This window comes from Hyperolius riggenbachi, chromosome 7, assembly GCF_040937935.1.
Source record: "Hyperolius riggenbachi isolate aHypRig1 chromosome 7, aHypRig1.pri, whole genome shotgun sequence".
Lineage (NCBI taxonomy): Eukaryota > Metazoa > Chordata > Amphibia > Anura > Hyperoliidae > Hyperolius > Hyperolius riggenbachi.
In genome coordinates this window covers 217,281,972-217,303,914 of record NC_090652.1, presented here as the reverse complement: position 1 = coordinate 217,303,914, position 21,943 = coordinate 217,281,972, and the positions used below count along the sequence as shown (strand labels likewise).

Genomic DNA, 21,943 nt, shown 5'->3' with positions numbered 1-21,943 from the left:
CGCTCCGCCGGGCAGCGCAGGCGTACTACTCCGGGTCATTGCGACCCGGAAGTAGTAAGAGGCCCATAGAGGTTCGCCAGGCGAACTGTTCGGCCCAACACTACTCAGCAGCACTGAAAAGGCTTGGTGTTTCTTTAACAGTTTCACAGCATCAGAACTTTTTTTTTTTTACCCAAGCCATATTTTTAGCTGTACAAAAGCTAAGCTCCGCCCCATCAAAGAAAACTGCCCGGGCTTTTTTCCCCTGATGCTGTGCAAAGCATGATGGGATTTCCTATGTTGTTGTTCACATTGCCTAGCAACTGGGAGGGGTGATCAGCACACAGGACAGTTGGAACTGTTTCTCATTCTCCCTGTCACCGCCTTTCAACCAAAAAGATGGCTGCCCTCATGAAATCACAAACCTTTGCCTGTTCTTTTAAAACAAGGTCGGTAAGATATTATATTACCTATCTATATTACCTATCTAATGTTGTTCACATTGCCTAGCAACTGGGAGGGGTGATCAGCACACAGGACAGTTGGAACTGTTTCTCATTCTCCCTGTCACCGCCTTTCAACCAAAAAGATGGCTGCCCTCATGAAATCACAAACCTTTGCCTGTTCTTTTAAAACAAGGTCGGTAAGATATTATATTACCTATCTTAATTAACATAACTAATGTAAAGTAATGACAGTATGTTTGTTTAGGCTGAAGTTCCTCTTTAAAAAGCATTTTTTACGTTAGTCATTTTTTGTTTTGTTTAAATGTAAGGCTTCCTGCTAAAACTACTACTGTAGTATTTTAGTTTTCTACTAAAAATATTTTCTGAAACAGGAAAATAGTGAATATTACAAAAGTGAATATGCTATTTTGTGGAGCCTGCTGGTCTGACTGGCAAGCAGAAGGTTTTTGTTTTACTGCTATGTTATAATGATAATATACTGTAACTGTACTGTGAGCAGTAGGGTTTATTTATACAACAGGTCACTTCTTTCATATTTGAGACATGTCTACTACAACAGTAAGGGGGGATATTTATCTGCTCACGTAACTTGCCAGTCAAGGCTGCAGGTAAAGCCTATAGAAGTAAAATATTAATATTTCCTATGTTCCTGAAAGAATAAATTACTTTTATTACAAAAAAAAAAAACAAATAAAATACTATCATTCAGCACTAAACACAAACAAAATAAGACAATTGTATTAAAAAGCACCATACATAGCCTGTAAAAATAACCAAAAAATGAAAGGGAATAACTTGGAATAGCTGGGACCCCTTAAAAAGTTTAGGTTTGGATTTGTTAAAAGTTAACATGGTACAAAATCAAGGTCATGAAGTCAACCAAAAATAAAAAAAAATACTAGCTAAACAGCAACTCTGAGGACATAAAGGGGTATATTCAATAAACTGCAGTAAAATTGTCATGCACAGGCATCGCACAGCAAATGTACAGCTATTTACAGGAGGTATATTCTGTTGCGCAATTAGCGTGATCCATGTTACCTAGCTTATAGGCGCATTGATTACATTACCAATGTATGCATTATCTAGGTAACACGGGTTGCGTTAATTGTGCAACATGTGCTACAAAACTGCCGTAACAGTAAAATTGCTGTGTGCTGCCTGCGCATATCACTTTTACTAATATGCCCCTTATGACTACCTGCACGTGGTAATTTTACTGCTGTTTAGGGAATATCCCCCAAAGTCGCTTGCAGAGCAAAAAAATAAGAGATTGGGGGATTTATGGGTGAATAAAACTGTATCCTTAAAGAGAAACTCCGACCAAAAATTTAACTTTATCCCAATCAGTAGCTGATACCCCCTTTTACATGAGAAATCTATTCCTTTTCACAAACAGACCATCAGGGGGCGCTGTATGACTGATATTGTGGTGAAACCCCTCCCACAAGAAACCTGTCCCACAAGAAAAGTACGTACTTTTTGGGCAGTTTCCTGTCTGTGAACCTTGTTGCATTGTGGAAAATAGCTGTTACAGCTGTTTTCAACTGCCAAAAAAACATGCAGCAGCTACATCACCTGCCAACACTAAAATGTTCACTGGAGTTCCTCTTTAATATATTACAGATCCATGTGGCTCTTTAGCATGATCACCATCAAAACAATTACAGCAGTAGGAGAACAGAGGCGCCAGCAGGATAAAAGCGGATAAAAACTTTAAAATTTGCTGGGAGGAAGCGGTGGACTTACCTCCATAAAGCAGACACGAAAGACTATCTGAATAGTAGCAATCACATTTATTATTAGTGGGGTACTAGTTAATAAATGTGATTGCTACTATTCAGACAGTCTTTCGTGTCTGCTTTATGGAGGTAAGTCCACCGCTTCCTCCCAGCAAATTTTAAAGTTTTTATCCGCTTTTATCCTGCTGGCGCCTCTGTTCTCCTACTGCTATACCGTGTCCACCCCTGGTTGAGGGGTGATCTACCCCCTTTCGCATCTACAGAGAGCGACTTCTTATCCCTGAGTGAGGACAGGTCTAATCTCCTCACCTGCCTATACAGTGGTTGCCTTTGTGTTAACCCACGTTTGTAAGTATAATTTTATCACGATAACCTTTACTTCATTTATGCTTAACATACTACACTATATTGGGCTCTCGGTTTCTCTACACTTTATCAAAACAATTATACAAGATATAGGGTACATACTTTACATTTGTATATGTCAGTGGTGATATGTAGTATTTCACTTGCTATGTATATTGAGTACTGGGGTTTGATGATATTTAAAGTTATTTTTTTTTTCTATCCATATGGACGCGTAATATATAAAGTATACAGTTTTTGTCATTTATTTAAAAAAAGCAAAACAAAAACGAATCTCATTTTGTGCTCTTTTAAGTTTTTATGTCCTCTTAGTTACTGTTTATCTTATTAAAAATCATGTGCCATTAGGAGTTAAGCAAGGGTTTGTATCCTTCATTTGAGTTACAACAGGCTTCAGTGAGGATTGCTGGAAGATTAATACATTTGTGGTTCTTCAACTGTAGTCTGAAACATTCCCACACATTACAAAAACACTTTGAAAAGGCTACATATACTCTTGCTTCTGAAGTGGGCACAGCCTTGTTCAGATCCGGCAGTGTGCTTATGTGAACAGAATGATCATCCGCAGCATCTCACAAAGGAAGCCCAGAGTATCTGGAAACACACAGGCCTCTAATACTTCTAAACTCTACAAACGCTGCATGAACAAGTCATTACCTGTAAGTGATGACATCCTGGAACTTCACAAACTGCTGTGCAGTGATATTCAGCTCGTAGATGTTGGAGTTAATAGCATATTCTTCTGGCTTTTGGGTCTTTATTCCCACAGTGTAATTGTGGCTGTTGGCTACAGCCAGGAAGAAGCGATCCTGTATTCTGAAAAACTCCCAGTCAGAAGCTCCAAATGTCTAAAATATAACCACAAAACAGTCAAAAAATAAGAAACTCTGGTTCCCCGAGAATAAGACCCACCCCGAAAATAAGCCCCAACATGATTTTTCTGGATTTTTGAGTATGCTTGAAATTCAAGCCCTACTCCCAAAAAAGTGTCTTTTATTACAGTTTATAAAATGAGTGGTAAACTGGCCACTGACTTTTTTTGTTTGTTACCAGCCCCTCGCCTGTGACAGGGGTTTCTACAAGCCAGGCAGGAGACCACATACTTTTTTTCCCTAGGCACTTTGCAAAGCTCCTGCAGTGATCAGATTGCTCCATCCAAAAAAGAGAACTGCAGGAGTATTGATGCACCCCTCCCTATACATGAGATAATTCTCACATTAGTCTTGTGAATCAAGTGTAAGGTGTAGTAACCTGTGTGATAACTGATGCTTAGGGTACCTCAACCATACTGAACATTTGTGAATCAATCTCAGTGTGAGATAATTCATAATCTTAGATTAGAGATGTGGTTAGATAACTGGCTAAGTTAAGCTTAAGGTAGCTACTAATGATACAATTTGACAAACGATCGTTTATGAACGATTATTTGTATAAATGATCGGAAATGAATGTTTTGGAGCAGTAACGAACAAACTGTCTTGACCAATCCGATCAAATTGATGGGATTGATCTGAAAATCAGATTGATTTCATCAATCTGATTGGATTGGGTTAGGATATTTTTGTCCATTAATGGTCCCACATTCACTTCTGATCTTTCAGGTGAATAATCAATTGTAAATTATTGTTCATCGAATTGTATCGTTACTGACCACCTTTAGGCATCAACAGATTCTTGGCATCAAAAGTTCATGTAAGTATAGGGTAAGGTTTAGCCATAGTAAAATATCGGTAAAAATGACCGATATTCCACTACTGCATTACCCATTGCCCAATAGTAGAATATCAGTAATTTTACCAATATTCTACTAGTGGCTATCCCCAGCACCCAAATTACCACAGCACCCTTTTAGAGTGTATGCTTGGCAATTGCTTTATGCTACAAAGTAAACAGACCTTAAAAGACAACTGAAGTGGGAAGAATATGGAGGCTGCCATATTTATTTCCTTTTAAACAATACCAGTTGCCTGGCAGCCCTGCTGGTCTATTTGGCTGCAGCAGTGTATGAATCGCACCAGAAACAAGCATGCAGCTAATCTTGTCAGATCTGACAATAATGTCAGAAACCCCTGATATGCTGCATGCTTTTTTAGGGTCTATGGCTGAAAGTATTAGAGGCAGAGGATCAGCAGGATAGCCAGGCAACTGGAATTTCTTATAAGGAAATAAATATGGCAGCCTCCATATACCTCTAGCTTCAGTTGTCCTTTAACTGCATTAGGGCCTGTTAAAATTGCAGCAAAAAAATATGTGTTTATTGGAACCGAATTAAATGCAAAAACGTATGGTAAATGCATCCTATGTTATTAATAGGTGTGTTTACACTGTCAAAGGGAAAGCAAATGCAGGACGCAATTGCCAGTCCACAAAATCCCGACCTGCTGCAATTTTCATGCAGGAGAACAGAGGCGCCAAAAGGATAAAAGGAAGCTAAATGAGCTTAAAAAAACTAATTCTTGGTAAATAGAGGAGGTAGTGGTGGACTTACCTCCTCCAAGTAGACACACAACAACTGTAGTAAAGACAGTTAATATATTTTATTTATGAACTCCAAATATGCAACGCGTTTTGCAGGTTTGATCCTGCTTCATCAGGCAATAACAACGGAGCAATAGCATATGTGGTCAGTAGAAGAGCCAGGCACCTCTGTTTGCTGCAATTTTCAGCAGCCATATCGAGAACAAACCGCAAATTGGAAGCAATGGAAACCTATGGGTAGGGATGCTCATTCAGATTTCCCAAAATTTAAATTTCCGAGTTCCGATCGGAAATCGGAAAATGGAACTCGGAAATCGGATTTCTGCAGAAATACTGCATTACTGCAATTCGGTAATTTTAGCCCAATTACAGAACTCAAACTCAATGGATCAATCAGAGAATGCAGAAACAACTCGGAAGCATTTGGCCAATCAATGAATGCAAAAAATGTCAAAAAGACACTACTCGGAAATCGGAAATACGAACTTGGAAATCGGATTTCTTAGAAATACTGCAATACCACAACTCGGTAATTTTAACCCAATCACTGAACTTGGAAACATTGGACCAATCAGAAAATGCAGAGTCAATTCGGAAGTATTTGGAAATCAGAGAATGCAAAAAATGACCCCAAAAAACCCACTACTCGGAAATCGGAAACCAATCGGAAATCCGTAATGGGCATTGGAAGAAATTGGAATTTCTCCAGAATCGGAAATTGACATTTCCGACCATCCCTACCTATGGGAGTGGACGGTGTCTGTTCCCACTAGGCTTCTTGCCACAAGATTGCTCACCTTCCCTGTGGATTTTTGGCTCCACCACTGCTGTTTGACCTCCTGTAGGGCAACCGACCGAGCTCAGCAGAAGCATGGGGCACCCAATTGGTTTGCAAAAGGACCAATGGGAATCTTCCTACAACAGGGGAATTCTCACTGTTTCATGGTGGACCAATGACAATGATCCCTGTTGCTAGGCAGGATTCACATTTGAGATTTTTATAAACCTACAGGTAGTCCTATGCTTCCTGGTCTCGTGGATCGAACAGGGACGTTACAGGACAACGGGGACAATGCATAAAGTGGCAGAAGTTACCAGAGAATGAGTGGATGAGTGGCCGGGTGAGGTAAACACAGCAAGTGGAAACAACAGGTAATGTGAACACAGCATCGCAGATGCAAGCACATCCCTAACGGACACGCTTAGCATGCCATTTCTGCATCCGCTGCTTTTGCATCCTAGTGTAAACAAGCCCTGATGGTGCCCATACATGGTACAATTTATACAATTATAATTTATACAATTATAAGGGTAATTTAAGTGAATTTACCAAAAGGATAATTTAGGCAGTTCCCTTATATTACATAGAAATGGTAAGATTGGATGAAAAATATTGTACCATGAATGGGCACCATTACAGTGCTTTTGCATTGCTACTGTATGCTTTGCCTGTGATGCACTGGGAGACATCTCGGAGCTCACTCCAACCTGAATTATCACAAATACTTTCTGTTTTAGTAAGAGGGCTTTTAGGTCAATTGTAGCCCCTTACACACTACTAGGAGTTCTGGTTCACCATGCTGGGTACTCTGTACCTTTGCCTGTGAAGAAACTATGAAAAAAAACAACAACAACACTGTTTTGGAGAAACAAAACATTAGCTTGTCGTGTATCATTATATACTGTAGGGCACATCACATAGGGCCTGAACACACTAGAGCGCTTCTGTCTGCTTTTCAGCAACCCAAATCAATCTGTAACATGAATGTGCTGTTAAAATGCGGACAGAAGCGCACAAATTGTGAACGATTTCAAGATTAGGATTTTGTTTATCTTTTATTTTGCTTATTACACTTAAAATGGCTACAATTGGAAATAAGCAAATTGACCAATTTTGAGCAGTTTGATTTACTCCAGAAGGATAAATACAAACAATTTGGGGTGGTAACCAAAAATTAAGCCTCCTGTTCTATCATCTGAGTCATCTTACGTATTTACAAGCTCCTAATGCTGACTTGAATGGCCTCGTACCCTGAGAGCATTTGTTAACTGTCAGTGGCAGCAGCTGTTTCTGGCTTCTCATGTGTCCTCAGACCTTCTCAATGTGTATGATGGGTAAGCTGACATGACTGCTGTCACATATGAAGGAAACAGCTGCCTATGACACTGGCTGAGGGTCAGAGGAGGGGCTGAAGCTAGGTATAGGACATACAGTATTTTGCTGTGTCCTTGTCAATTGTTTAGCCAAACAAAACTGATAACCAAACCAATGCCATCCTTTGCTGACAAATACTTAATTGCCTGAAAACAGGCTGGTATGCTGTATACTTTCCGTTACTGTTATTGTGAAAGAAAAACTACCAACCATACTGTAATTTAACAAAATACATGAAGGGCCTGATTAACCCTTCGGCTCTCCTCAGTCGGTAAGTGATAGCATTTACCAGACAGGAAACAATCACTTCCATACCTAGCACACAATACTATGCAGGGGCGCCTGAAGCAGCAGGCATTACAAGCAGCCGCTTGGGGCGCATTCCTATCAATAGGCGGTACCAGCCGTTACTAACGTTAATTATCTTTCACGTCTGACAATTCCTTCTCCCCCTGTCACTCTTCAGTGCTTCTCTCAGCTCCTTTACTACACTATCCTTCTGCCCCTCGGCCAATAGGTACATAGCTCTGTCCCACCTCCCCGCCCCTTCCTGGAAGCAGCCACAGAGCGTGTGTGAATCTGCCTGCCTCTGGCCCCCGCCAGCCAGAAGATCGGAGTTGCTTGGCTTGCCATACCTAACCCACTAGATCCTGTTTCCTCTGCAGAGGTGAGAGTAAGCTGCAGGGGGGAGACTCACTGCAATCAGCGGCAGCCAGCAGTGCTGATAAGGAGGAGAGAGGACAACTAGTCTCCTGACAAGGCAGCTGTGCACTGTGTGAGCCCACTTAGAGTTGTGTATATCGGCATGTAGCATGTGAACTGTAGGATGCTGATATACACTGTGCACAGCTGCCTGTCAGGAGACTCAAGTCTCATGTCATGTCCCTTGCTGTAATCAGCACTTCTGCCAGAGATCCAGAGATTTTGAGTCCTGATTAGGACAATGACTGACCACCTGCTGAGAAGATCAAAAAACAATAGCTGCATGCTGTTAGGGGAGGGGGCAGTGGTCAGGTGAGAGGAGAGATAAGCAAAGATTGAACACAAAGTAAAAAAAAATTACCTATGACATTTCTCTGGTCTTTGTAGCCTGAGCAGAAGCCATGGGTTTGCATATAAGCATACCCATGGCCATGGCTATTTAGTAAAGAGGCGAATCTCATCAGCCCCTTCAGTAAGCGCTGCTTCTCCCTGCTATAAATTACATGGCAACAAACAACACTGAAGCAAAGTCGTGCTGTCCCTGGACCAGAAAGGCTGCGCGTCCTCTGCACATTTACAGGCTTCCTGGCCTCTTCCCCTCTCCGTCTGCTGCGCATCATTATTCGGTTCACGCACGGAGGGGAGCAGGAAGCCAGTGCATGCACAGAGACGACTCTTAGCCTTCCTGTTCCGGAGGACAGCTCAACTTTTCTCCAGTGTCGCTTGTTGCCATGTAATTTATAGCGGCCACCCGGAAAGAAGCAGAGCTTACTGAAGGGGTCAGTGAGTGTCCCCTCTTTACTAAATAGCCATGGGTATGCTTATATGCATACCCACAGCTTCTGCTCAAGATCCCTTTAAGTGATTTAAAGTGTACCTGAGCTGGCATAATCTTGATTTGATACTTACCCGTGGCTTCCTCCAGCCCCATAAGCACGTACGAGTCCCTCGCCATCCACCCGCGGTCTGCCGTTCAGCCACGATCAGCCCTGATAACTGGCTCAAGTCGCATCTAGCCTGGGTCTTCTGCACACGCATACATCTGGCGACTTGGCTGCAAATCGTCCATCCGATTCGATTATTATAATCCAATCTGATGAAAATAGCTGCCATCAAGTGTATGCCCGACCGACAAGCGACCAATTTCGGCCCGAATTTGGTTGCATTAGTTGATTGCACATGCTGCAAGATATAGGGCAGACTTGCTCAAACGGGTGCTCGGCAGTAATGGCGTGTGATTTCGGGACGAGCGTTGAACGTGCTGAAACCACCAGCGCTGTCCCCTCAGTACCCAGTGCAAGTGGTACATTACCTGTCCGCAGCCCCCGGGCTTACTCCGTTCTCCATACATGCACGCCCCACGTTTTTGCCTAGTAAGGACACACGTGTGACATCAGACGTCACACACGTGGCCACATTACTAGGCAACCACGTGGCACATGGAGTGCGCCCAGAGCCAGCGGAGGTTTCAGACAGGTAATGTATTGTATTTTGTGGAGAAACACTGACGCAATACATGTATTTTCTGGTGAAACTCTGCCGCATTAGAATTATTTTGTGGTGAAACGCTGCCACAATACGTGTATTTTCTGGTGAAACGCTGCCGCAGTACAATTATGTTCTGGTAAAATGCTGCCGCAATACTTATATTTTCTAGTGAAACAGTCACGCATTACGATAATTTTTGGGTGAAACACTGCCACAGTAAGTGCATCTTTTGGTGAAACGCTGCCGCATTCCGATTATTTTCTGGTAAAATGCTGCAACATTACGATTATTTTCATTGGGGGGGGGGGGGGGCGCCACAGGTTTTCTTGCCTGGAGTGACAAAATGGCTAGAGGCGCCCCTGATACTATGCAGATAACTTTTCGGGTTAACCTGGCTAGTGCTACCCACCAGACATTGCAGTATATGTGGGAAGGGCACTTGCTTGATTAAGGGCTCGTTTCCACTGTTGCGGTGCGGAATCGCCTGGATTCCACTGCTGATGAAATCGCATGCGGATGGGATTCCCTATGCGTTTTTTTGCCACGAATTCGCATGCGAATTCGCATACGTGAGGGTATATGCAATTTTAACCATGTCACTGTAGGTGTGAATTTACATCGTACCTATGCGAATTCGCATGCGAATTCGCGGCAAAAAACGCATGGGGAAACCGCATGCGATTTCCCTATTAAATGCATTGCATGCGATTCGCATGCATTCCACTCTCAGGCAAAATCGTTGGCTCTTTTGTGCGTTTTTTCACCGCTGAAAAAAACGCACATCACCAACGCAACAGTGGAAACCGGCCCATCCACTTGCATACCATGTGCGAATCCGCATGCGTTGGACGCATGCGGATTCGCGATAGTGGAAACGAGCCCTAAAAAAAAAAAAAAAAAAGTGATGTGCACATATGTGGATACATGCACTGTGTTGAAATTGTGACTTAGAACTTTTTTTTTTAAATAAATGTATATAATAATAATGCTAACATTTGTATAGCGCTTTTCTCCTGTTAGACTTCAAAGTACTTGAGAGCTGCAGCCACTAAAGGTGTGCTTAATAGGCCACCCAGCAGTGTTAGGGAGTCTTGCCCAAGGACTCCTTACTGAATACTGTCCCCAGCCAGGATTCAAACCCAGCTCTCCTATGACAAAGGCAGTGCCCTTAACCAGTACTGTACATTATCTAGTAACTACTTGGAACATTGTCTTTTTCTTTAATAAAAAATCTAAAAAGAAAAAAAAATCACTAATATTTTGGTGCATGGGAAACACTCCAAAAAGAACGTTATATGCAGTCCTGCACTACACTGTTCACATCAGGATATTTGAAATATTATACTTTGCAGAGACAAAAGGGCCAGACACACTAGTAGCCTATAGAATTATTGCTAGCCAGTGGACGCGCTAGAGATCAGGGGCATAACTTAAATATGGCGGTGTTGTGTCTGATCGAGCTGCCCTATGAATTACGCTGCCCCGCATGTGCAGTAGGATCCTGTGCTGGCACACCTCCTATTCAATTATGCTGCCAGCGCTAAACACCCCAAATACTTCCGTAGCCACATTTTCTACACTCCCCAAAATTTAAGGGAGGGTTAAATTTAGGGTCCCCTAAACTACATCTGTGCAAAATTGCAGCACCCGAGCCCCACTGGTTCAAAAATGAAAAGATATTCATGTTAAAAATTGTTATGTAATCAAACAAAACAGCTTAACCTACCCTACTCTCACACAGAACCCTCCCCTGGTGGTGCCTAAACCTAACCACTCCCCTGGTGGCACCTAACCCTAACCCCCCCCCCCCCCCCCCCGGTGGTGCCTAACCCTAACCTCCGGAGTGGTGCCTGACCCTAACAACCACCTGGTGTTGCCTAACCCTAACCATCCCCCAGGTGGTGCCTAACCCTAACACCTCCCCTGGTGGAGCCTAACCCCAAACCACTCCCCCTGCACAAACACCCCTACAAACATAGAAACGATAATATATTTGATAACGTCAAATCTGTACATACAAGCAAAATCATATGGGTGCCATATTAACGATAAATGCATTAGTCAATGGCGGCGCCCTTTTCATCCACTAGCCGCCGCCGGCGTTTTTTCTTGCTTCCATATATTTTATATTGCTACTGTGTGGGGGTTATAGATGACCATTGGTTAATTAAATATAACACACCAGATTTGTAATTATATTGGCTGTTCTCAAATTGCACTGATTTATTAATGAATATTTGACTGGATGAAATATTGCTGTTTTAAATTTGCCTGCAGCTGTGCTTCACATTCAGCCGTGGTCATTCTCTGTCCAGCACATTAGGATTTTTTCATTAAGCACAGGGATCAAAGTTTAATTTCAATTTCTTGTTTGTGTTTCTAAGGAAAAGGATGGCTTTCAATCTTCTCTAATATGAGTCTCTAGCCACACTGTTTACGCACACCGGCATTTAATGTCCAATTTACAACACACGCAACCAAGCTTATGTGGTTATAAAGAGTATTGATGACACTGGCTTGTGAAGTATAACTCAGCAGCAGTCGATATACTAGACCCTAGGTTCTCAACGTGTGGTACGCGTACCCCAGGGGGTACTTTTGATGGCTCCGGAGGGTACTCAGGCTTGATATACTTAATCAAGAATAACAAATTTAGAGTTTTAGAAAATCATAAATCTTATTTGGAGCAACACCAAATTAGTATTTTAGCTAAGTAAAATCAATAGTAAATGCTTGAAAATTGTTTAGAACCAATTATCACGTAGTACGATTAAATATATTTGTCAAGGGGTACTTGTGATAATGTTTACTATGATAGGGGGTACTTGGTGAGTACAGGATTTTAAAAGGGGTACATACCAATAAAATGTTGAGAAACACTGTACTAGACAACTAATGAGTTCTTTTTTTAAATGAGAAATAAAGTAAATACCCACTTTCAGTTTTCACTGTTACATTTAACTGAATGTATTTTTGGCATTCATGTTTTCATTGTTTTATTCCTTGTATGCGAAGTTGGATTTCTTGCACTCTTTTAGGCTGGGTTCACATATGACATAGCGTGAAAGGCTGCGTTTTATGTCATGTTTTATGTTAATGTTGTGTGCAGTTTCGATGCGTTTTTCATGTGTTTTGCATGCGTTTTAATGTGTTTGCGGTTATACAAAACATATATGCGAAAAAATACATATGCGTTTTGTTTGCATTTTCCATGCATTTTTATATTTCCATTTATGCAAATCACTAGGAATACAACAGGAAGCAAAAAAACCCCACATAAAAACCGCATGGAAACCGCATGAAAACCGCATACCACTGCGTTCCCATTATGTGCATTTTGGCAGGTTTCCTGCATAATATGCAACAAAACCAGCGTTTTTAAAAATGCAGCTTTGAGAAAACGCATAGAAAATAGAGATGGCCCGAACAGTTCGCCCGCTAACTTCGGTGGTTCGAGGTCATGGTGAACCGCAAACTTTACTATACTACACCCCCTATACTACATCATTAGGGTCAACTTTGACCCTCTACATCACAGTCAGCAGGCACAGTGTAGCCAATCAGGCTACACTCCCTCCTGGAGCCCCCCCCCCCCTAATAAAAGGCAGGCAGCATCAGGCATTTCACTAACTCGTGTGCCTGCAATAATTAGAGAAGAGAGAGGTGCTGCAGAGACATTAGGGAAAGCTTAGTTAGGCTTGTTAGGTTTCTCTTGCTTGATGATCCTTATTGCTAAAAAGCACTCTTCCTCATCCTCAACAGCTCTTTTGAGAGCTAATTGTAATAAATCTTTGTTGGTTGCTATGGGCAACAACACTACACCTTAGTTCAGCACCATATCACAGGAAGTGTGATAACTCGACTCTCATCTAGTGTTGGGCGAACACCTAGATGTTCGGGTTCGCGAACGTTCGCCGAACATCGCCGCGATGTTCGGGTGTTCGCGCCGAACTCCGAACATAATGGAAGTCAATGGGGACCCGAACTTTCGTGCTTTGTAAAGCTTCCTTACATGCTACATACCCCAAATTTGCAGGGTATGTGCACTTTGGGAGTGGGTACAAGAGGAAAAAAATATTTGAAAAAGAGCTTATAGTTTTTGAGAAAATTGATTGTAAAGTTTCAAAGGAAAAACTGTCTTTTAAATGTGGAAAATGTCATGTTTCTTTGCACAGGTAACATGCTTTTTGTCGCCATGCAGTCATAAATGTAATACAGAGAAGAGGTTCCAGGAAAAGGGACCGGTAACCGTAACGCTAACCCAGCAGCAGCACACGTGATGGAACAGGAGGAGGGCGGCGCAGGAGGAGAAGGCCACGCTTTGAGACACAACCCAGGCCTTGCATGAGGACAAGAAGCGTGCGGATAGCAATGCTTTTTGCCGCCATGCAGTCATAAATGTAATAAAGATGAGAGGTTCAATAAACAGGGACCGGAAACGCTAACCCAGCAGCAGCAGCAGCAGCACACGTGATGGAACAGGAGGAGGCGCAGGAGGAGAAGGCCACGCTTTTTGAGACACAGCATCCCAGGCCTTGCATGAGGACAAATAGCGTGCGGATATAGCAATGCTTTTTGCCGCCATGCAGTCATAAATGTAATAAAGATGAGAGGTTCAATAAACAGGGACTGGAAACGCTAACCCAGCAGCAGCAGCACACGTGATGGAACAGGAGGAGTCGCAGGAGGAGAATGCCACGCTTTTTGAGACACAGCATCCCAGGCCTTGCATGAGGACAAATAGTGTGCGGATATAGCAATGCTTTTTGCCGCCATGCAGTCATAAATGTAATAAAGATGAGAGGTTCAACAAACAGGGACCGGAAACGCTAACCCAGCAGCAGCAGCAGTAGCACACGTGAGGGAACAGGAGGAGCCGCAGGAGGAGAAGGCCACGCTTTTTGAGACACAGCATCCCAGGCCTTGCATGAGGACAAATAGCGTGCGGATATAGCAATGCTTTTTGCCGCCATGCAGTCATAAATGTAATAAAGATGAGAGGTTCAATAAACAGGGACCGGAAACGCTAACCCAGCAGCAGCAGCAGCAGCACACGTGAGGGAACAGGAGGAGCCGCAGAAGGAGAAGGCCACGCTTTTTGAGACACAGCATCCCAGGCCTTGCATGAGGACAAATAGCGTGCGGATATAGCAATGCTTTTTGCCGCCATGCAGTCATAAATGTAATAAAGATGAGAGGTTCAATAAACAGGGACCGGAAACGCTAACCCAGCAGCAGCAGCACACGTGAGGGAACAGGAGGAGCCGCAGGAGGAGAAGGCCACGCTTTTTGAGACACAGCATCCCAGGCCTTGCATGAGGACAAATAGCGTGCGGATATAGCAATGCTTTTTGCCGCCATGCAGTCATAAATGTAATAAAGATGAGAGGTTCAATAAACAGGGACCGGAAACGCTAACCCAGCAGCAGCAGCAGCAGCACACGTGAGGGAACAGGAGGAGCCGCAGAAGGAGAAGGCCACGCTTTTTGAGACACAGCATCCCAGGCCTTGCATGAGGACAAATAGCGTGCGGATATAGCAATGCTTTTTGCCGCCATGCAGTCATAAATGTAATAAAGATGAGAGGTTCAATAAACAGGGACCGGAAACGCTAACCCAGCAGCAGCAGCAGCACACGTGAGGGAACAGGAGGAGCCGCAGGAGGAGAAGGCCACGCTTTTTGAGACACAGCATCCCAGGCCTTGCATGAGGACAAATAGCGTGCGGATATAGCAATGCTTTTTGCCGCCATGAAGTCATAAATGTAATAAAGATGAGAGGTTCAATAAACAGGGACCGGAAACGCTAACCCATCACAGATGGTCATTGTTCATGTTACTTGGTTGGGGTCCAGGAGTGTTGCGTAGTCGTTTCCAATCCAGGGTTGATTCATTTTAATTTGAGTCAGACGGTCTGCATTTTCTGTGGAGAGGCGGATACGCCGATCTGTGACGATGCCTCCGGCAGCACTGAAACAGCGTTCCGACATAACGCTGGCTCCCGGGCAAGCCAGCACCTCAATTGCGTACATTGCCAGTTCGTGCCAGGTGTCTAGCTTCGATACCCAATAGTTGAAGGGTGCAGATGGATTGTTCAACACAGCTACGCCATCTGACATGTAGTCCTTGACCATCTTCTCCAGGCGATCGGTGTTGGAGGTGGATCTGCACGCTTGCTGTTCTGTGGGCTGCTGCTGCATGGGTGTCATAAAATTTTCCCACTCCAAGTACACTGCCGATACCATTCCCTTTTGGGCACTAGCTGCGGCTTGTGTTGTTTGTTGCCCTCCTGGTCGTCCTGGGTTTGCGGAAGTCAGTCTGTCGGCATACAACTGGCTAGAGGAGGGGGAGGATGTCAATCTCCTCTCTAAAGTCTCCACAAGGGCCTGCTGGTATTCTTCCATTTTGACCTGTCTGACTCTTTCTTCAAGCAGTTTTGGAACATTGTGTTTGTACCGTGGATCCAGAAGGGTATAAACCCAGTAATTGGTGTTGTCCAGAATGCGCACAATGCGTGGGTCGCGTTCAATGCAGTCTAGCATGAATTGAGCCATGTGTGCCAGAGTCCTGCCAGAATCCTCATCATCCTCTTGTGAGCGTTGTGATAGTTGTTGTGATGCATCATAGTCGTCACCTTCTTCCTGGTCTGCTTCTGCTGACCATTCGCGCTGAATTGTGGATGTCCAACGTGCACCGCTCTGGCCCTCGTCAGTGGTGGCAGGAAATTCCTGCTCCAACTCCAGCTGTTCCTTCTCCTCTTCTTCGTCATAGCTGCTGGGGCCAGCGTTTCCTGATGCGGATGGCCTGATGTTGGTACCATCACGCTGATCGTTTTCTCCTTCAGATTCCCCCAGTTGCATCATGACAGCTGTTTCCTTGATTTTCAACATTGACCTCTTCAGTAAACACAGCAGTGGTATGGTAATGCTGACTGAAGAGTTGTCACTGCTCACAAGCAACGTGGATTGCTCAAAATTTCGGAGGACTTGGCAGAGGTCCAACATGTTGGCCCAATCGGATCCACAGAAGCTTGGCAGCTGTCCGGATGCGCCTCGGTACTGCGCCGTCATGTACTGGACCACTGCACTCTTCTGCTTGCAAAAGCGGGCTAGCATGTGCAGCGTAGAATTCCAGCGCGTAGGGACATCACACAGCAAGCGATGGTGGGGGAGATTGAAGCGCTCCTGCATCTTGGCGAGTGCCCCCGAAGCAGTACTGGAATTTCTGCAATGTTTGGCCACTCGTCGCACCTTCAACAGAAGATCGGCCACGCCTGGGTATGTCCTCAGGAACCGCTGAACTACTAGGTTCATCACGTGCGCCAGGCAAGGGATGTGTGTCAGCTTAGCCAACCTTACAGCGCGAATGAGATTACTCCCATTATCACACACAACCATGCCCGGTTTCAGGTCCAGCAGTGCCAGCCACAAATCCATCTGTTCCTTTATTCCCCTCCAAATTTCCTCCCCTGTGTGCTGCTTATCCCCAAGGCAGATCAGCTTCAGCAACGCTTGCTGACGCGTGCCAACAGCTGTGCTGCACTGCTTCCACGATCCTACTGCTGCTGGGTTAGCGTTTCCGGATGAGGTACAGCTTTGAGATGCGTTGGAGGAGAAGGAGTCAGAGAGGTAGGTGCTGCTGTTGTTATCCAGTGGGAGGGACGGCGGTGCAGCTGTTTGCGGCGTGGGCAACACCCGCGCCGTAGCAGGTGAGGAATCGCTGCCAGGCTCCACAAGGTTCACCCAGTGCGCGGTAAGGGAGATGTATCGACCCTGGCCGAACGCACTCGTCCAGGTGTCAGTGGTGAGGTGAACCTTGCAGGCAACGGCATTCTTCAAGCTTCAGGTTATTTTGCTGACCACGTGCTCATGCAACTCAGGCACTGCAGAGCGCGCAAAGTGGTAGCGGCTGGGAACCACGTAACGTGGGATGGCCACTGACATCATGCCCTTGAAGCTGTTTGTCTCCACCACTCGATATGGCAGCATTTCACAGGCCAGAAGCTTGGCTATGCTGGCTGTTACTGCCACGGCCCGGGGGTCATTTGCTGGCAATTTCCTCTTGCGATCAAACATCTCCGAGACAGACAACTGAATCGTAGGGCTGCACACTGAAGGGCTGTTGGTTGTTGTGTTTGATGAACACTGGGAGACCTCAAGAGCACTACTCCGGAAAGTGACAGTGTCAGCGTCGTCTGATGTTTGTGAATGTTGTGAACCACGCAATGGCTGGGCTACTGTTGCTGCTGAGGCGGGTCTGGTGGTGAGTCTGGTGAACCCAAGGGAGGCAGTGTTGCTGGTACCCTGTCCTGCCGCGTTTGCCCACAGAGTGGGATGTTTGGATAGCATGTGGTGGCTCATGCTGGTGGTGGAGAGGTTGTTAATACTTTTCCCCCTGCTCAGGCGGGTCTTGCACACCTTGCAAATCGCCATAGTACCATCCTCAGTGCAGTCTTCAAAGAAAGCCCAGACTTTGGAGCACCTGCCTTGCTGGCGATTTCTGTTTGCGCCTCTTTTGCCTCTCACTTGAACTTCCACGCTTGTGGTGCCTGAAATTGCGCGCCGCCTACCTTGTGGCACAAGGCGAACTCGTGCAGCAGTGGGTTCTTCAACAGACTCATCTGTGCTGCTGCTACGACGGCGATGTTCTCGTTCACAAACAAAATCTGGGTCTCTGTCCACATTGTCCATACCCTCCTCTTCCATCTCCTGAAACTCGTCATATGTCATTGTGGGGGGCCGCCGCCGTGGAGTAGAGCTCCCCAGAACAACCTCTGCGCAGCTCACTCCAACGTCGTCTTCCAGATCTTGTCGGCCGACCTCCTGCAATTGCAACCCCTCCTGCCCAACTTGCTCTGGGATTTGGGTTTCCGAGTCCTCCTCGGACTCGCCTTGTATTTCAGTGCGCGGTGCATTTCCCACAGTTAATGGTTGTGAATCCGGGCACAACATTTCTGGCTGTTCCTCCATTGACCTTTAAAAGGTGGAAGTTTGTTGGGCTGGGAATAGCTCCTGCGAATACCCCATTGTGTCCTGAGGTAATTCATCGGACTGGTTATCTGGCAGTTGTGTGCGTGGTGTCGCTGCCGGTTGTGTCAGCTTTGTGCCCACTGGCTCCTTGTAACTGGCTGAGGACTCGGACCTCGTGCGTGATGTGCTGGTGCTGCTTAACCCACTGCTGGACGCTTGAGAGGTCATCCAAGTAATTATCTGGTCCTGTTCTTTTGGATTTGTGAGGGTTGTTGTCCTGGACAACATGGGCAGTATTGAGTGGGTTTTCTTGGGTGCTCCCCTGTGGCCTGTACGTGAACCGTCAGGGGAAACACCTCTTCCCTTGCCCCTCCCTCTTTCACCGGATTTCTTCCTCATTTCACTTATCCTTAAAGTACATGCTGACTGGCAGCAGTACAGTGGCAGTACAGAAATGCTATACAGTGGTGGGTGAGCGGTGTACTACTATTCCCAGCAGCGACACAGAGCACAATACTATACAGTGGTGGGTGAGCGGTGTACCACTATTCCCAGCAGCGACACAGAGCACAATGCTATACAGTGGCGGGTGAGCGGTGTACCACTATTCCCAGCAGCGACACAGAGCACAATGCTATACAGTGGCGGGTGAGCGGTGTACTACTGTTCCCAGCAGACACAGAGTGGCAGTAAACACAATGCTATATAGTGTGGCTGAGCAAGGTACACAGAGTGGCAGTAAACAGAATGCTATATAGTGTGGCTGAGCGAGCGGTGTACTACTGTTCCCAGCAGACACAGAGTGGCAGTAAACAGAATGCTATATAGTGTGGCTGAGCGAGCGGTGTACTACTATTCCCAGCAGACACAGAGTGGCAGTAAACAGAATGCTATATAGTGTGGCTGAGCGAGGTACACAGAGTGGCAGTAAACAGAATGCTATATAGTGTGGCTGAGCGGTGTACCACTATTCCCAGCAGCGACACAGAGCACAATGCTATACAGTGGCGGGTGAGCGGTGTACCACTATTCCCAGCAGCGACACAGAGCACAATGCTATACAGTGGCGGGTGAGCGGTGTACTACTATTCCCAGCAGACACGGAGTGGCAGTAAACAGAATGCTATATAGTGTGGCTGAGCGAGCGGTGTACTACTATTCCCAGCAGACACAGAACAGTAAACAGAATGCTATATAGTGTAGCTGAGCGGTGTACCACTATTCCCAGCAGCGACACAGAGCACAATGCTATACAGTGGCGGGTGAGTGGTGTACTACTATTCCCAGCAGACACAGAGTGGCAGTAAACAGAATGCTATATAGTGTGGCTGAGCGAGGTACACGGAGTGGCAGTAAACACAATGCTATATAGTGTGGCTGAGCAAGCGGTGTACTACTATTCCCAGCAGACACAGAGTGGCAGTAAACAGAATGCTATATAGTGTGGCTGAGCGAGGTACACAGAGTGGCAGTAAACAGAATGCTATATAGTGTGGCTGAGCGAGCGGTGTACTACTATTCCCAGCAGCGACACAATGACTGGGGGGACCCTGGCTAGCGTGGCTGGAGCGCGAACTACCCTGCCTGCCTACCCAAAGCTAAACCCACAGACAAATGGCGGAGATATGACGTGGTTCGGGTATTTATTTACCCGAACCACGTGACAGTTCGGCCAATCAGAGCCCGTTCGGGTCCGAACTACGTGACCCGTTCGGCCAATCACAGCGCTAGCCGAACGTTCGGGGAACGTTCGGCCATGCGCTCTTAGTTCGGCCATGTGGCCGAACGGTTTGGCCGAACACCATCAGGTGTTCCGCCGAACTCGAACATCACCCGAACAGGGTGATGTTCTGCAGAACCCGAACAGTGGCGAACACTGTTCGCCCAACACTACTCTCATCACAGCAAAAGCATAGGAGATAGAACTTCTTAGACGTCATCAAAGTTTCAGGAGTTTATTCAGTAAACAGATATACAGACAAGACATTACAAAAAGAGTAGAAAGTGGAAGTCATCAGCCAGAAGTCAGAAGCAGCTGTCCGCCCCCCCCCCCCCCCCAGGAGCTCGTTAGCTCTTCTTATACTAACTCTAAAGAGTTAAATGTGACATCATCTGAGCAGTGACGGATCAATACCTCATCGCCTGCTATTGGCTGATAAGACCCCGTGATATCATGACAAGCACAGTCTTTACTGTGCATGGCCTGGAAAATTCCATGTTTCAGGGACCTGACTCTTAATCTAAAAAGAACATTGTTTACCTTTAGGAAATATGAAAAAACACTCGATGTTTACAGAACAAGACTGCCTCCCTGTCTGTACGAGGTAGCCTTGTACCATCCGAATCACACTGTTCTTCAGTGCTTCTAGAAATGCTCCTTAAAGGTATACTCTGCAAATCAAGTCTTTTACCTAAACTCAGTTAAAGTAACTGAGGCCTACAAATTCATATAATACTTAAATTCTAACACTGTTCTTGTGATCAATTTTTTTTTTGTGAGTGTGTCCCACAGACACTTGTGTTGCATATACAGCCCTGTCAGTCAGTCTTAGCTGCTAGACCTTGGCCCCTTGGTAATTCCTACTGTGTCACTGCCAGGCCCAGCACATTCAGTGACTACCTCTGTGTGTGACAGCTGTCCATTTGTAATACCCATCACTGCATATACCTACCTGTTGTTCACAGTGCACCCACCTACCTACGTGAGCATACGCAGTGTCACTGTAAGTGTCCGGTACCTGTGTGTGTGACAGGTGCACATTTGTAATACCATCACTGCATATACCTATCTGTTGTTCACAGTGCACCCAACTACCTACGTGTGCACATGCAGTGTCATTGTACCTGTTCGGTACCTGTGTGTGTGTGACAGGTGCATACTTGTAATACCAGTCACTGCATACCTGTTCACTGCACCTGAGTGACTGCACGCTGTTTTATATACCAGACTGTGCATACCTGTTAACTGCACCTGTGTAACCGCACATTTTTGTACCAGTAGTCACTACAACCTGTTCAATGAACCTGTGTAACCGCACATTGTTGTACCAGCAGTCACTGCAACCTGTACACTGCACCTGTGTAACCACACATTGTTGTACCAGCAGTCACTGCAACCTGTTCACTGCACCTGTGTAACCGTACATTGTATTAGTCAAGTCAGTGCATACCTTTCACTTCATTCCCCCCAATATGGACAAAACAAGAGGCAGAGTCAGAGGCAGGCCACCTGACAGGTCTGTTCAAGGTCGCGCTGTCGTGATTTCGTGCGGCCCTCGACCAAAGTACAGTGTTCAGAAGAAGGCACGTGCCATCAACCCCCAATATTGTCAGGACGTAGTTGACTATTTAACACAAAACACCTCATCTTCCTCAGCTTCCGCAAAGAAGCGTGACATATCTTCGTCCTCCTGCTCTGATTCTGGCACCCCACTTAACACTCCGTCGGCAGCCATCACCAAAGTGCCATCATCCCAGGGCTCAGCGGTGTGCACATTTTTTGTGTGTCTGCCTCAGATGAGAGCAATGCCATCTGTACTCTCTGCCACCGAAAATTGAGCCGTGGAAAGACCAAGACCCGTGTAGGGACAACTACCTT

The 21,943-nt window shown here is 45.5% G+C and overlaps 1 protein-coding gene across 1 annotated transcript in view; it reads right to left on the bottom strand.

The window, feature by feature from the left end:
* Positions 1-21,943, bottom strand: part of TSPEAR (thrombospondin type laminin G domain and EAR repeats) — a 225,684-nt gene that overhangs the window by 10,165 nt on the left and 193,576 nt on the right. Inside the window, exon 10 of the mRNA XM_068245224.1 lies at positions 3,212-3,402. Coding sequence (XP_068101325.1) covers positions 3,212-3,402 — 191 coding nt within the window. The remainder of the gene's footprint in view (positions 1-3,211; positions 3,403-21,943) is intronic.